The sequence below is a fragment of the Trifolium pratense genome, linkage group LG4, assembly GCF_020283565.1.
Source record: "Trifolium pratense cultivar HEN17-A07 linkage group LG4, ARS_RC_1.1, whole genome shotgun sequence".
In the NCBI taxonomy this organism is placed as follows: Eukaryota; Viridiplantae; Streptophyta; class Magnoliopsida; order Fabales; family Fabaceae; genus Trifolium; species Trifolium pratense.
Window position 1 is genome coordinate 18,449,526 of NC_060062.1, and position 17,119 is coordinate 18,466,644.

Below are 17,119 nucleotides of genomic sequence, written 5' to 3' on the forward strand. Positions count from 1 at the left end.
TTATGCTAATTAGTGTCCTCAGAGAAAAATTTATTTTTCTGTGGTTTGTTTTGCTTGGTACTTGAGTAACCTTAGATAAAGGTGGTTTATCTAGCTATCATACCATAATATAAGCTGATTTGATCTTATGACTGTACTTGCTTGTGCTCTTTGAATCGATTGAAAGTAATAGAGCTTGTATCTACCTCTATGCAATTGTCAGCGATGTGTTTAGCACAATTGAAGTTATTTATGAATAGAGGAACATTATAGCTTTGACAATGCAATTTGTACATGAGTTGCTTTGTGGTATACTTGTGACTTTTTCTGCCAGGTCTGGTTTATGCGTGTTTAACATATCCGTTGGCTTCTTCCTGGTTTATGCGTGTTTAACATATCCGTTGGCTTCTTCCACTGCTTACAGTTCATTCCTGAAAACCGATCCCTGACTCGCTCTTCCTATATCATATGGAATGGAATATATTGTATATTTGTATTCAAAGATGGAAGCAGTTCTGCGGCAAGAAGATTTGGAATACACTGTTTCATAGATAGCATCGTCAATGATGCATTTGCCTCTCCACCGCGTTGAGTTTGGGAGTTATTCGACAACTACAGTTATTAGATGTGCACACTGGTATTCACTCATAGTTTGCAAGTTCATCCCATAACACTGTCACCTTCCCATAATAGGATATGATTGAACTATGTTTATTCAGCTTCAAAACGCTCAGTTTTTCTATCTTTTGAATCTTTATGCTGTGAGAAAATGTGATCAGAAGAATCAAGTTTATGTCACAGGCCTTTTTTTATATCTTCACTTGTATATTTTCGGTAGAATTTTATTTTTGTTTTCATTGTTTTTTATAAATGTGAAACACATAGCTCCCCATAGAATGCTTTAATCACATTCAAAATCAAGAACTAAGGAGACCAAGGTTCACTTGCATCTCTTCTACTAAAATGTCCTTTTTCATAATGAAATTTTTCATAGAAGTTTGACACGGATCATGAGCAAAATATGCACATGAAATTTTGCAATTAGTAAAGAAAGATAAAGCTAATATATTTGGAAGCATATAACCACCCAACTCGAATTAGCCGTCTATAATGGCAAATTACAGTATGCTGAACAAGACCTGTTCGATGTTCATTAATTTAAAAGACTAATTTGCTACTGTATTTTATAAATTTCAGAGACTAAATTGACCACCGTCTTTTATGAATTTGAATACTGAAATACATATTTGGTCTAAATATTCACCATGAAATGTATTGCTGGATTAACAATCAAGCAAAACATGTGTCATCATTAACTTGATCTTTCTTTACAACTCTATAGGAATAACAGAACTACATTTTAGACTACAAGCCACCAAAACAATAAAAAGTTATGTAATATGCAGAATTTAAATGCAACATTCAAAGTCATCTTCCCTCGGATTTCACTAACTGTGAGAACACTTTACTCATAGAAACACCTGAAAGATCATTGAGACTCGAAGCTTCAAATTGTGCGACAGAAACGCCTGATTCATGGTCAAAATTGTTTATTTGTGGAGATAGTTCACCGATCATATTAGTACTGTTTTCATCAGGATCGCCTTGAACAACAGCCTCTTGCAGTTGAAGAGCATACTCCAAATTCCACAATACATCTCCCATTGAAGGTCTATCAACACCAAAATCAGCCAAACATTTTTCAGCAGTCTCAGCGAACTTCCTAAGAGAGTCCGGTCTGATTTTCCCTGCAAGCGTTGGATCTACGATTCGTGCGAGTTCTCCTCTTTTCTGCCATTTCATCGCCCATTCTGCCAAGTTCACCATTTCTCTAGGAAGAGATGGGTCTATAACCGGTCTTGCACATAAAACCTCAAGCAAAACTACCCCAAATGAATACACGTCTGATTTTTCTGTTAACTGTTGCCTTCTGAAATACTCGGGATCAAGGTAACCAAAACTCCCTTTGACAGCTGTGCTCACGTGTGTCTGATCGATTTCCGGTCCAGTCTTTGATAGACCGAAATCGGCCACTTTTGCCATGAGATTCTCGTCAAGCAAGATATTTGCCGACTTTACATCGCGGTGAATAACTGCTTTAGCATAGCCGGTATGAAGGTAATGAAGTCCCCTAGCTGCTCCAATGCATATCTCGAGCCGTTGCTTCCAACTTAAGCTGGGGAGACCTGAACCGTACAGATGACTTTTAACAGTTCCGTTCTCCATGTACTCATATATCAAGATCATTTCGTTCCTTTCATCACAATATCCAATCAATGATACCAAATGGCGATGGCGAAACTGAGACAACATTTCGATTTCGGTTCGGAATTCTGCAAGTCCCTGGTGGGACCGAGGGTTCCCCCTCTTACAAGCAACTTTAGTTCCATCGTTTAATTCACCTTTGTATACCTTACCGAAACCACCTATACCAATAACCCAACTCTCATCAAAATTATTTGTGGCCTCTTGAACTGCAACAAAAGGGAAGCGATATCCAAAGTTTGAAGCAGCACTTGTTACTGTGCCTTTCGAATCTTTACTTCCCATTGTGTGAGAAGTTCCATCGTTGATCGATAAAGGAACCCATGTCTTTGAATCCCCTTGTTGTGCCAACCGCCTTCTTCTTCTGCGGAGTACAAAGAAAACTCCGACCAATGCCACCACCACACAAAATATACCAAGACTCACACCGACGATCAGGCCAACTTTCTTAGAATTTGAACCATGATTGCTGCTCAAAAACACCGCTGTTGATGCACTGAGACTGCTCTTAGAGTTGTTCATTTTCATTATCTCTAGCCCATTCAAAATGGCATTAGGATAGTCATTATTTACATCAGAAGGGCCAATACTTACAAGAATTTTATTGTCGACAGACGGTTCCGTAACAAAATCCATAAAAAACGGAGTAGCCAACACATTACGAGTCTTTCCACTGAGATCAAGATCCTTGGCAGCCAACAAGGAATCAATGTAAACATTAAAATAAAGTTCATTAAGACTTTTACTGACTATATCACAGAAGTGAAGTCGCACAAGGTATTGAAATTCCGGTTCCACATCAAACTTCCACGTCACATTGAAATTACTACGCGGATCACCATCCGAATTCATCTCTGTTAAAGTACCATAGACACTAGGTGGAGCAATATTTTCTGTTGGACCCCCTTTTACATATTTAACAGCACCTATACTTGAAAAATTACTAGCAAGGTTAGGTAGTATAAGAAAGCTTGTATCCGGAACCCAAGTTCGATGAAGCGGGTCGGCACCTAAGGAAACACTTGGACCACCCATGTTAACCCTAAAAACTGTCTCAAGTGCCATTGTCAATAATCCTGAATACTCTCTCCGCGGATTCAAAGCCATAGCATCATCCGCAATTAGCTCATCGGGCACAGAAACAACTTCAATTGCACTAACAAAAGCTATAGAATTGTTCGACGGGGTAAAGGTAATAACAAGGGTATCTAAGGTGACATTTACTAAGTACTCCTTCATAACAGGATCTTTTTTCGGCACACTAAAGTTACTAAGAAGAACATTGTTTTGAGTGGTAACAGCAAAATTTGCAGCACTAAGATTGTAATTCTGATATGTAAATGGAAAGAAATAAAGACGAATCCAATGCTGACCCTTTTTGTTAACAGGAAATGTGTACTTTGAAGGTGAATTTAAGATTCTTGCAGTTTGATAAAGAGGTGAATAATCAGTGGTTGATTTTAAAGAAGTATTTGCAAGAATATCTTCTTGTGTTGAAAGGAAATTGTGAAAGAAATTATCTGATGTGAAATTGAGGTTACCTATTGAAGTATTTGTATGTGATCCACAATCTATAAGGTAATTGTCTATAGGAACAAAATTTGCAGAAAAACACATCAAAGGAAAAATTGGTGAAACATAGATAAATATAAACAACCAACCTTGTCTACAATCCAACATGTTTAGATATATTCAGAGAAAACTTTGCTGAATCCTGTTACATGCAATAAAAGAAAGTAATGAAGTTCTTATTGTTAATCAAAATAACAAAGAGGTAAAAAAAATGCATAAAGAACAAAAATGAAGAGTAAAGATTAAGGTTTAAATATTATATACCTTTGAGAACACAAGAACCAAGAATATCTAAGGAAGAGAGAAGAAGAAAAAACAGAAGAACCCTGATGGAAACAAACAACCTTAACAATTTGATATAGTACTAGATTCTTATTTGTACTAGATTTGTAGTATTATTTTAATTTTTTCTTGAATGATGGAGAAAGAATATGAAAGAGTTTTTTTTTTCCCCACAAAATGGCAGTTGTCCACAAATTCTAGCTCGACTCATAAATGTCAAAATTGTCGGATCAAATGTTATAGCTGGGGTTTGAACTTCAATTCCTCCATTTCGTATATGTGAATTTTCAATAATTTTTCATTTCGTCTATTAAAAAAATTAAAGAAATAACAGCTTAAGATTGAGGTGGCTGAGCTGGTAATTGGAGTGAAAGCATGATCTCAGTGAATCTCGTGTAATATATCTGACAGGAAAATAAATAAATAATAAATGGAGGAAATAAAGAAAGGGAGGTGAGTTGGTAACTCACTGAGAAGCAATAAAAACAAGAGTTAATGATATAATACTGTTATTAGTATATATATAAACATATATTAGGAGCATACGTAACAGATGGATTCTGGATATGGATGAGTGTTTATTTATCATTAAGGGTAAAGCATTAATTAATATATGTTGTTTGCTTGTGAGATTTGCTTTTTCTCTGGCAATGAGTAACAAAATCAATGAACCGGAAATAGTGGGTAAAAGTCATGTCTGTAGTAGTATAATATACTGTATAATGCACACTACTGGCATATCAAGAATTCTCTTGATACAGCACACACATGATATTCGATTAATCACGATTGATAATATGATTAATTTAATTTATGGATAAAATTGTAGTAGTTAATGTAATTACATGTTGTGACAAATGTGAGATCTCATGTTGTTTAGAAAAGTATGAGAATAAGATCTATAAACTTAAAACTTTGTTTGGATTATCTTATTTTTGAGTTTATGCAAACAGTTTATGTAATTTTTATGTATTATTATAAGTTTGTCAAGATAGTTTATGATAAAATAATTTATAAAAATACAATTTTCACTAGTGTAAACTTATAAAATAGCATAAAACCTAATTTATATTGCATAAGTTGTTTGCATAAGCTCAAAAATAAGCTAATTCAAAAGGGCCTTAATGCATTAAAATTTTTGGTAGAAATGTGGTGTTCAACTCAGTAGTATTGTTACTTTAAACCCAATTTGAATGATTATCCTCGCTCTCATTTTTTCTTATTAATTATCCTTCCATAATAAAGTTCGGCCGCGATATAAATAAAGTCTAACTAAAAATTGAATTCGAATTATCCCAAATAATTCATTCGAGAGAAAACTTATTAATCATTAAATCCGATATCTTAGTTTTTTTTTTTTTTTTACGAAATCTTAGTTTGATAAACCATAATTTTCAATTTGAAAGACGTGGAATCACAAGTTTTGCCCAAATGCAAAGCTAATCAACCACTACATTTTTTTTAAATAGCCTAGTGACTAGAGATTTCACCCTTAAGGTGGATAAGTGAGATGATCGAGATTCGAACCCCGGCTGCATATATAATGCAATGTTCCTGTTAACTGAGCTAATCTCACCGGACTTGGTGGTTTTTTGTTAAGTAGTCTAGTAACTAGAAATTCCATGGATAAGTGGAATGTCCGGAAATTCGAACCACGACTTCTGCATTTATAACGTTATGTCCCTATCAACCAAGCTAAACTCACATGGATATATATTGGTGACGTCTTTCTGTTAACAAAAAATGATTTTTAAATATCAAGATTTTTTTTAATTGTGTGTTAAATTAAAAGTATGAAAAAGTTTTATTTTACCAAAAAATGAAAAAGTTAACCGAAGTTTTAACCTCCTATTTTAATTGAATTGTTTTTTATAAATAAAAATTTATTATAAGGGAGTACAAATGATACTCAAGCCCTTACAACAAAGAGCACTAAACTAAGTGCTTAAAATACAAGCCATAAGATTTAAACACCAAAAAGAAAAAGGAGTACAAATCCTACGCCCATACCGACTAGTGAACCACAACAAAAAATGAAGTTTGATTATCTCCGAATCCAATAATGATGAAACATCCGGTATTTTGCCCTTACTTTATTGCGAAGATTCTAAATATTCCAAGTGGTTGTCAACCATATCATGTACCGGACACGACCTTTGTCTTTCACTTTGAACAAATCACCAAATAAAAGGAAATGATATCTACCTTCGACTCCGATTTGTAAAGATGTCTCTAACCAAGATAAAACTTTGTACCATACACCCTTACTAAAAGGACATGAAAAAAAAAGATGTTTATCGTCCTCAGCTTGTTGAAAACAAAAGACGCAAGATAATTCGTGATGATTAGTCAAAATACCTCGGTGATTGATCAGTGCATTTTGGCACATATTTTATGGCTTTGTACTTTGACATATTGGAAGCTTTTCTAGCCTAATATTAACTTTTTACCATGTTTCTAAATTTTGGGTCATAATTGAGCTCTAATGTATTTCTTTGATTAATTTTCGGATTTAATTGCATGTTGATCCTTCTCAGTCCACAGGTCATAACTTGAGCTACAAGTATCGGATTGAGGTGTGCGAATATGCGTTGGAAAGATAAGAGAAAGAGCTACAACTTTAATGTTAAGGACAGAACCCAGTTCGGAGCGCAAAGCAGTCAAATATTTACGTTTATGTTCCAGACTTTATGAAAATAATGTAATTTTGGGTCAAACTTATGTTTTTCGACCCGTAGCTTTTCCAGCCCAATTTTCTCTGAGTACTTAAGGAAAAACACAGCTAGGGTTTCATTCGATTCAGTCTTCACGCAAAAAATAGAAAAGAGGCTGCTTCTTGTCAGTCATGGAGAACTAAAACTCTAGATCAATCCATTGACGAAGGGTACTTTATACGGATTCTTGAGGTTCTATTTTAATGTCAAATTCGTTTTATGTTTTATCTCTTTCTTTATCAATTTCATATTAATTCTTGTGCGAATCGATTTGTCTTATGATGCTTAATCATATGTAGTTTCGTTTTGTGCAATTCATTGATAGTTTGCTTAACTGGTTTATCGCTTGTTTAGGTTAGTTGAGTAGAAATCGATAAAGTCTATGATGCTTAATTATAGGTTTGATCAAATTCGGATTTAGATTAATTATGTTATAGACGCTTGTTCTACCATGGTTAAGTGAACTTTTTGATGCTTAATCAATAAGATTCGAATAGAAGTTACTCGACGCTTGTTCGGTTAGTTTCTATCAAACAACAATAAATTTATAGAACGAATGATCTTTTGAAACCTGTGATAGAAATCCAAAAGAAGTACCTGAAGCTAATGGATTGATTGTCTTCACATTACTTGCAATTCTTCTGCGAACCAACCTAAACCCCCATTAAATTGTGTTATTCATCATTCTTATTTTGCTAATAATCAAATCAGAGGTCCTTGTGAGACGACCGAGGTTTAACTACCTTGTTACTACGTTTTATATTTTGAATTATTTTGATCGCGTACAACAGCGATCAGTAATGAAGAGCTGCTCTTGTTGGTAATCTGTTTGGTAATAACCTCCAGCCGAAACCATGTACTTTCGAAGGAACATCCGACTTCGATAGGCGCTTAATGGCCTCGAGCACATGAGCATCTTGAAGCTCTCCCTGCCGTAGGTCTAATAAATTCGTGTAACAGAATTTAACTGTGAAAAATCCATTCGAATCCGGAATCCAGTGCCACTGATCGTGATTTCAGTAAGCTGATGGGCTTCGTTCACACTCAATGATTCAGACCAATTCCACATCCATAACGGCACTAAACTAGTTCCTCGCAGATGTTCAAAAACCTCAACATTCTTGATCGCCTATTTGGCATACAAATCAGAAAAAATATCACATAAAGCCTGATTTCCATACCATTTAGTCGATTTTTGGTGTTTTTATTTACACAAAAACTAATCTTACTTTTTTACTAAACAATTTTTCTTACTTATGAAACGCCTACTTGTACTTGAAGAAATGGGTGGGGTGAATCAGAAAAAATTGAGTAATATACTAAATTACTAATAGAATAAGTTTTTTCATTTTTTTTACAAAAAAATGGGCACAAAATAAGTGAAGTTGTGGCGAATGAAAATTGCTTTTTAGGCCCCCAATGTTACTCTTAAACCCCCCAAAAATCTCAAAATACCCTTGGTTTTGAATACAGTTTAATTACGTTCAGACAATCTAAAATTCAAAATACTTCGTATTACATGATACGAACACACTCCAATTCGTTTCGCACGTACCAAAGTAGTGTCCTGTGGCTACAACAGGAGGTCGAAAATGACAAAAAGCAAGAAAACGCATGGCTTCGTAAATTAAGAACCGAACTTGCTTTGTTTCGTATTGTACTGTACGAAAACGTTAGTCTTTGGTGTTTACGAACCTAAGTAGTGTATTATACCAGTGAAACCCCATACACTTCATCACTTTGAAGAAAATTGAATTTTAGGGCTGTGAATGACAATTTTCATTCAATCAGTTTCATTCATTCCCTTCCATTCGTCTCAATTAATCGCTACAAGAACGAAGGTTTTGGGTTGAAAATTTCCGAATCTTTCACTCATACAAGTAAGATTTCAAAATAATCTCTTTCATCTCTCATTTTCTTGCTTTGGATTATTTTCGTGATTATGTTTTGAACAAGGGTTTTGATTAGGTTATGAATTCCATGAATTTGAGATGTTAATTAAATTTAGGGTATAAGGTTTGTATTTTTAGTTTGGTTTATGTGCACCAAATGTTTGAGAAAATAAGCATACAATACCAAATAACCATACATTCTAAAGTAGGAAAAGAGAACGCTTTTCACATTACGCAACTGTTGTTTTGGTGTTGCCGTAGGATAGTGTGTGATAATACATTAGGGATTATCATATCCAAACCAATCTAAAAGTAAAACCGCAATCCGAACCAATCCAAACCGAAAACCGCAAAAAACCACATTTAGTTTTAACCGCATGAATCATTTTTCTTCTAAACCGCATGGTTTGGTTTGGTTTGCGGTTTTCATTTTACAAAACCAAACCGAACCAAACCGTAATACTTAACTTAGCTCTATCAACTATTAGCAATCAACCCAAATTGAGTCCATAAAACAATAGGCTGTCAAAATATATCATTTCACGCGATCTAGAACTATATTGTTGGTATTAAAAATAAGTTACTACGAATATGCAATTTATGTATATGCATATTGTATCATGTAAACAATAAAATAAATTAAAATTTCCTATGTTTATTTTATAACAAGTTAAAAATATTGTCATATTTTTTATATCGCGATAAACCGCACAAACCGAACTAATCCTAACCACATCGGTTTGGTTTGGTTTGGATGACTTTTTTAAAAACCAACCGAACCAAACCGCATACATTTTTATCTTACGATTAGGATGACTTTTATGCTCAAAACCGAACTAAACCGCAGTGCAAACACTGCTAGAATACGTAGACATAAAAGTTTGTATTATAATTCTTTAAACAAAAAAAAAAAGTTTGTATTATAATTCCCAAATTGGTTTTAAGGGAAAAATTGTCAAGGGGCTAAAAAAACAAATTTCGCGACGAATAGCAAAAAAATAAAATAGAAATAGTACTCGCCAAACAAAGGCGGTGGCAAATCAGTCAGTTTCGCAGCTAGATTGGATAGATAGATATATGCTTGTGCAAATTTTTTAATCGGAAATTTATAAATTCATTCATTCATTCCCAAAACATTCTCAATCTCTTTCTCTTTCGCTTTCCCTTTCGAATTAGGGCACCCGAACTCGCTCTTTTGACTCACTATTCTCTCTCTCTCAGGTACTCTCTCCGAGTCCGAGTTGACTCTCACTCGTCTCTACTTCGATCTACTATGCGCTTTCCACTTCATAATCTCACTGTTTTACATGTTTTTGTTCATCTTCTTACGCTTTGAATATCAGTATATACGTATTTGATGCTATAATTTGATTCTGCGGAGTGAAAAATAGTGAAATCGCTGTTTTCAATGTAGCGTGGTTCATTTATGTAATTTTGAATATACCGTAGAAATGAGATTTGCTTTAAAATTGAGTTAGGGTTTGTAGCGGTTAATACAGCTTAAAGATTTTTATGATACATTGTTTTGATTCTACAAAATAGGAGTTAAATGCATTGGTAGAGTGTTCCGTGGTTTCAAATTTAAACTGAGGTTCGAGTAATTTTATATGCAAAAGAAAATTGTAGTGACTATGTTGAACAAAATCTGTAACAATCTATGAAGCACAGACACCTTACACGTCGACAATGATAATAATTTGAGAAAATGACATAATTCAATGTAATAACGTGTCGGTGTCCTGTCTGTGTTCTATCAGTGTCAAACATCGGGACACACCTAATCCGAGGAGTGTTTGTGCTTCATAGTATTCATTTCGGCTGTTATGTGGCAATGCTGTGTCATTTTCATTTGATGGAAATCACTTTGCATTTATTGGTTGATGCGGTTGGGAGTATTGCCATAACCGCAACAGCAATACTGGTTTGGTTCTAAGTGAAACTATTAGATTTAGAGTCATGCTAAGAAGTAAATGACGTGTTTAGTATATTTTATGGGTTGTGTCTCTCTTGTTTGTTTATTTGTCTTGAAGATATGTAATGCTTATGCATAAATTATATGGAGAAATTAAATGACCTTGTTTAAAGGAGTATTTTGTTTTAGTTATAAATTATAAAGGATTGATAGTAAGAGCTGGATGACTCTCAAGTTATTTAGTTTGGAGACAGGAACAATATTATAATGAGAGAGATTATCAATTTGGCTTTAACTTAAATTTTCATATGTTTGCTACTTGCTGAATTTTGGTTTAGTTTGTTGTATTTATTGTATTCATGGATGACAGGTTACAATTGTATTGCAAGTGTCTGATATTGTCTTTCACGGTGTTGTCCTATTTAGGTTGTTGATTATTTGCAAGGAAACACTCTTCAGATTGTTCCAAAGACTCTGAATACAAAGGAAGATTGTTTTCTACAACGGATGACTTTTGACTTGACCATTTGAAATTCGTGCAATGTCGGGGTTTCTTAATGTATTTCCTCATGACCTGAATTTTTTCCATCCTCTTCCTTGTTTTTAATTTGTTCTTAATGACCGAGTTTTTTTAGAGGATCACATGATTAAAATCTATTACCATACCTCAACATGCCATTTGTTATAAGATTTTCGTGTTTCATGTTTGAGGGTATACTGGTTTTAGAATGCTCTGTCAACAATTTTGATTAATGAGATTCTGGATATTTATAAGGTTCATACATTTATCTTGAGCGTATACTGGTGTTTTCTGCCAACATTTTGATGAATGAGATTCTGGAGATTTGAAGTATGTGACAAACTGTCAAAAAGGAAAGTCACATGACACATGTATTAAGTACGACACTTCGTGGATGGCGAAGAATATTGAGATCAGGGGTCTGGAGGATTTCACTACTAAACTAGATCTGTGGACCTATTTATTCAATATCATCAACTTTTTCTTGACAGCTTCTTCTTTTATGCTTGTTAAATACTGCAGTTGCCTCTAGACATGATTAGTAAATTATAGATTGTCAGGAAAGATCATTATAATTTAAACTTGCAGTCTTTGTTGAAGATTTCACGCCTCGTGCTTGTTGGATGCACAAATAGAATGATAATATTTGTTTAACAACTTTATTTAGTATTATTATTATTTTCATATTTCCTAAGGTGATGATTCCACTTCTAGATTTATTCCTTGTACTGAATATGAATTGTAACTGAATTTACTTTGCAGTCTTCTCTGAATGGATCTGCTTCAAATCTTCCAGATGGTGCTGGACGGTCTTTTGCCACGTCTTTCTCTAGTCAGTCTGGTGCAGCCTCACCAATTTTTCATCACACTGGTGGGGAGCATTTGCTGGTTTCCTTCGTTTTCTCCTTCTATTTAGTTAATATAATTGCTAAGTTCCTGCTGCAGGAGGTATTCAAGGGTTGCACAATATTCATGGGAGCTTTAATGTTCCCAACATGTCTGGTACTCTCACACCAAGAAACTCTACAGTAAATAATATTCCATCTGGGGGTGTTCAACAACAAACAGGAAGCCTTTCAAGTGGAAGATTTGCATCCAACAATCTCCCTGTTGCATTATCACAGGTTTGTGTTGGTGTCATGTGTGTTTTGTAAGACAGATTGAGGGTAATAACTAATAACTGAATAATTGATAATACTTTCTGTCATTACCTCTACTTTCTGTCATTTTATTTTTTTACTGTTATATTATTTATTACAAGGTTTTCACCTGCATCAATTGTATTTTGCAGCTATCTCATGGAAGTTCATATGGACATTCAGGAGTCGCCAATAGAGGAGGTACAAGTGTTGTAGGAAACCTTGGATTTAGTAGTAGTACAAATGGAGTTGGTGGTTCTATTCCTGGGTTTCCTGCATCTATTGGAAATCGAAATGCTGTTCCAGGATTGGGAGTATCCCCAATTTCGGGAAATGCAGGCCCTCGAATCACTAGTTCTTTGGGAAATATGGTTGGTGGGGGGAATATTGGAAGGACTGGTGGAGGATTGTCTGTGCCTGGGCTTGGTTCTCGTCTAAATTTGAGTGTAAACAGTGGATCTGGTGGTTTAGGCATGCAAGGACAGAATCGATTGATGAGTAGTGTGCTTCCACAAGGTATGCATTTTTATAGTCATAGATGCGCTGAAAATGGTGTGAAAGTAATTTACTGTGATTACTATGTCAATGCTATCTTCATATTTAGTATCAATTTCTTTTCAAAGGTTCATGCATTATTTTCTTGCAAACTTTGTTCGAGTAATTCCTTTTCTTATAAAATTAATTTTTACAGTGTAATTTACCACTGCATTGTTTTTTTTTTTCTTCTTTTCTTTTTCTATTAAAATAAAACCTATACACAGCTATATACACTCATCCAGAGGGTGATATAGGATCATTAACGTGGGTCCAAAACAATTTGCTAGCCTAACACGTTGGGTAGAATAATTGGAAATGGGAAGCTCCGTATGTCGCAGACAATTCACCAATTCAGCTATTGGATACTATTGAGCAAAATAATGGATTTTTCAGAAACCAGTAAACACCACATGCTGGCCAGAAAAGCAGGTGCTGGTCAGACAGTTGCTGTGTAGGATACTGTGGTCAAGGGACTCCACCGCCGAGGCCTATTTGCGTGCAACAGGCTGCAGTTTTTGGCCTCTACTTTAAACCGCTCTCCTCCGCTGTAGCATGCTATTGATAACCTAGGTTTGACACATGTGGATGATCGGACTCATTACAGAGGAATAAAAGGAAAACCAAATTACTCAAAGTAGTTGGAGTTGGTTAAGAGTAGTTAGTTGCATAACTAATTGGGTGGTTAGCTTATATAGTGAGAGGAGAGTAGAGGATAATTTTTTTTAATGGCAGAGAATAGAGGATCATTCATTGTGTTTTTTTTTTATCATTTAAAACCTGAGCATATTAACTTCTTTATAGTAAAGGGAAATCCTTGGTGAAGCAAACCCTTGGAAGGAGGACTCTCTCTCTTTGGGTTCTTCCTTTGCAACCAATAAAAATTACCCAAGCATGAGTTATCCTTTTCACTCTTTTTTTATAATCTCTCTGAAAACTCTACTGTTCATGGGTTCCTAACACATGTTGAATGCATAAATGTTTTCCCTGTAATATTGAGTTGATTTTACATAATTATACCATGATGCTTTGTGGTGACAACATCTTCTTGATTCAGGATCTCCGCAGGTGATTTCAATGCCTGGGAATTCTTATCCCGGTGCTGGAGGCCTGTTTTCCCAAAGTCACGTTCATGGAGTAAATAACTTGAACACTATGAGGATGTTCAATGATGTAAATTCCAATGATAGTTCGCCTTTGGACCCAAATGAGTTCCCTCAACTGACAAGTCGTCCTAGTTCTGCTGGAGGATCTCAAGGGCAGCTGGGTATGCGAATGCAATTATATTTTATATTTGATATGTTTGATCACCTTCTACAATAATGATACAAACACGAAATTGCAGGTTCTTTGCGGAATCAGGGTCTTGGCGTTAGTCCTATTGGTCAACAAAACCACGAGTTTAGCATTCAAAGTGAAGATTTCCCTGCATTACCAGGATTCAAAGGTGCACTGTTGTTTGCTAAGACATTTGACTTTACTGTTGTTTGCTAACCATATTCTCTTTTTAAAGGTTAAAATGTTTCTTCTTTTACAAATTGTGAAATGAGTCGTAGAATGAAATTTATGCTCTTTTTTCGAAGGTCTTTTGGACCTGATGCACAATTTCCTTCAGTGCTTGGCTTTATTAATCTGTATTTTTATTCCATGTTGCTCTTGATAGGTTCTTATAGATATATGCTCCTGGTTGTGTCAAGCATCTGTACTGTATGATGTTATAAATTATAAATTTCGTGAAGATGCCTTAACTTAATGTCAATAAGTGTTGCCAACCAATTAATTACTTAGGTTGCATTGATGAATCTTTGATTGTTATGATGTAAATGACAACTTTGTTGCTTGAGCGAAAGCTGCTCAATTTACTTCCGGAGATGTTTCTGACCATATTATCTGTACAGGTGGTGTTAATGCAGATTATGCTATGGAGATGCACCAGAAAGAACAACTTCATGACAATGCTGTGCCAATGATGCAATCTCAGCATTTCTCTGTGAGTTACATGTTATAAAATATTGAAAAGTCTTGCTAGATCCATGTCTATAATATTGATAGGTCAGAAGTTCTCATTTCTCAACTTTCCATACTTTCAATCAGCAGATGGGGAGGTCTGCTGGGCTCAGTTTGGGGGGAACATATTCCTCCCATCGTACCCAACCGCAGCAACATAATCCTTCAGTCAGCAGTGGCAGTGTCTCGTTCTCATCTGTAAATAACCAGGATCTTCTCCATCAACATGGATCGGATATTTTTCCATCTTCTCATTCTGCCTATCATCCACAGGTCTGCATCTTTTGTACTCCAAATGGGGGAGCTTATTATTTTTTATGTAGCCCCTTTTTTTTTTTCAGCCTGATTTTCAATGAGGTGCCTGCTTAAACTGAAATATTGTAATTCCTTCTGAAGCAAGTATTCCTGACATTCAAATCACTCTTGATTTTTGTTTAGACCAGTGGACCTCCTGGAATTGGATTAAGGCCTTCGAATTCTCCAAATACAGTTTCTGGTATGGGTTCATATGACCAGCTCATCCAGCAATATCAACAGCAAAAGAACCAATCCCAGTTTCATCTTCAAATGCCGTCTCTAAATCAGTCTTTTAGGGACCAGGACATGAAGTCTATGCAAGCTGCACAATCTACACCAGATCCATATGGTTTGCTTGGCCTGTTAAGTGTAATCAGGATGAATGATCTTGACCTGGCATCTCTTGCTCTTGGAATTGATCTTACCACACTTGGCTTAAATTTGAATTCATCAGAAAATCTTCACAAGACTTTTAAATCTCCATGGGCAGAAGAACCAGCTAAAGGTGATCCAGAGTTTAATGTGCCACAATGTTATTATACTGAACAACCACCTGCTTTAAATGTGAGTATTTACATTACTATGTTTTATAATTTCATTTCCCTATCCTGAAACCTTTCTTTGGGCTAATTGTCTGTTGCATGTTGCAGCATCTTTATTTTTCAAAGTTTACGGATGAAACATTGTTTTACATATTTTACAGGTGCTTTTCAAACTTGAAGCTTGCTTTTATATCAACATTTTTGGTATTATAATTTAATATAAATTGTTGTTTTTGCAGCATGCCGAAAGACAAAGCACAATTATATGCTGCACATGAGCTGTATGCCTTTTTCTTCAATCCATCCTTTTTTTATTGTTTCTTTTAATTTTTGCATGATTTGGGAACAGTTAACTCTATAAGTGGTTAATTAAAGGCAGTTTGCTTTGCCGCTATAAATGTACCTCTGTTCATATCCCAAAATTACGTATATAACCCAAAGGGACTTATATTTTGGATTGAAACGATCACAGTTTTCCAAATGGGAACCAAACATGCACCAAGTTCATACATGACTAACTCAATAAACACTCTTTGTTAACCACTTATCCAGTTTTTTTGACAGTAATCCTAAAATCATGATTATCTGAATTTTTTTTTCCTTAGTTCAATTATATCTAACAAGGTAAGGGTTATTTTCTGCTCTCAGTAACAAAAGAAAATGGTATTACCACACAGAGTTTCAATTGTGGTTTACGAGAGCACCTAACGTGGAGCCGCTGGTGAAAACACACACATACGAGAAAGGAACTTATCTCTTATTTGATCCAAGCACTTTTGAAACGGTTCACAAGGTTAGTTTTTATGAATAAGCCATATTCGTGATGTTCTTTAACATTTTCTCTTGTTCCAAAGTTATATTGTTGCATTAGTGTTTCATCTACCTATTGTTCTTTAACATTTTCTCTTGTTCCAAAGTTATATTGTTTCATCATGATGTTTCCCCCAACTAGCATTGCCCTATTGTTGGCCTCTAATGTACAAACCTTCTTGCAGGATAATGTTACTCTCTATTATGAAAAGCTGGATAGGTCTCATCTACCTCAACATTAAGGGGGATTCAAATCCTTTATTGTAAAGTGTCAATATGGATTTAATTCCTCAGAAATTCATATAGCAACAGTGTTCATCAATATGGTGTCAATTACATTTTTGCATTAGTGTTTCAGTGTAAGTGTAATTTCTTTTCCGAGCTCCAATACAAACAGTAACTAAGATAGGTAGGCGTTAGGATAACCTAGCTATCTGAGATGATTTTTTGTTCACTTGTTGAAATGTACATAGAAAAACACCTGAATCAAAATTGGATGTTGTTTTTGGATGTTATTCTCGGCTTAATGAAATACTCTAATTCACCTTTTGGATTGCTAAAGAGTTGTTTTGATGGTCTGAAAACGTGCAGAAAAAAAGGGGGAAATGATTATAGTTTTTTTTTGTTGACAAAATTATAGTTTTTGTTTTGCAA

General features: G+C 35.0%; 2 protein-coding genes and 1 non-coding gene across 6 annotated transcripts; 1 reads left to right on the forward strand and 2 right to left on the reverse strand.

Moving 5' to 3' along the window:
• Nucleotides 1-1,238: 1,238 nt before the first annotated feature.
• On the reverse strand, nucleotides 1,239-4,720 carry LOC123924197 (receptor-like protein kinase HERK 1). The gene is made up of 2 exons (XM_045977005.1): nucleotides 4,081-4,720; nucleotides 1,239-3,958 (listed from the first exon to the last, which is right to left on the reverse strand). The coding sequence occupies exon 2, from the start codon at nucleotides 3,922-3,924 to the stop codon at nucleotides 1,408-1,410; it is 2,517 nt and encodes an 838-aa protein (XP_045832961.1). The 5' UTR covers nucleotides 3,925-3,958; nucleotides 4,081-4,720; the 3' UTR covers nucleotides 1,239-1,407.
• A 4,938-nt stretch (nucleotides 4,721-9,658) lies between these two features.
• On the forward strand, nucleotides 9,659-17,026 carry LOC123924198 (probable NOT transcription complex subunit VIP2). 4 transcript variants are annotated; one of them, XM_045977007.1, is made up of 14 exons: nucleotides 9,659-9,925; nucleotides 11,043-11,175; nucleotides 11,899-12,007; nucleotides 12,082-12,260; nucleotides 12,428-12,791; nucleotides 13,867-14,076; nucleotides 14,155-14,256; nucleotides 14,708-14,799; nucleotides 14,904-15,089; nucleotides 15,255-15,677; nucleotides 15,764-15,816; nucleotides 15,895-15,936; nucleotides 16,304-16,448; nucleotides 16,651-17,026. In XM_045977007.1, exons 2-14 carry the CDS (start codon nucleotides 11,158-11,160, stop codon nucleotides 16,705-16,707), a joined length of 1,980 nt encoding a protein of 659 aa, XP_045832963.1. In that variant the 5' UTR covers nucleotides 9,659-9,925; nucleotides 11,043-11,157; the 3' UTR covers nucleotides 16,708-17,026. The 4 variants fall into 4 exon arrangements, 3 of the variants coding, with proteins under 3 accessions (XP_045832963.1, XP_045832964.1, XP_045832962.1); XR_006814644.1 differs by having other exon boundaries at nucleotides 9,678-9,923; nucleotides 11,039-11,175; nucleotides 16,333-16,448; XM_045977008.1 differs by having other exon boundaries at nucleotides 9,679-9,925; nucleotides 14,907-15,089.
• LOC123882574 lies at nucleotides 11,927-12,007 on the reverse strand. The gene has a single exon (XR_006799898.1). It is a non-coding gene; the product is annotated as a small nucleolar RNA snoR35 (small nucleolar RNA).
• Nucleotides 17,027-17,119: the final 93 nt, after the last annotated feature.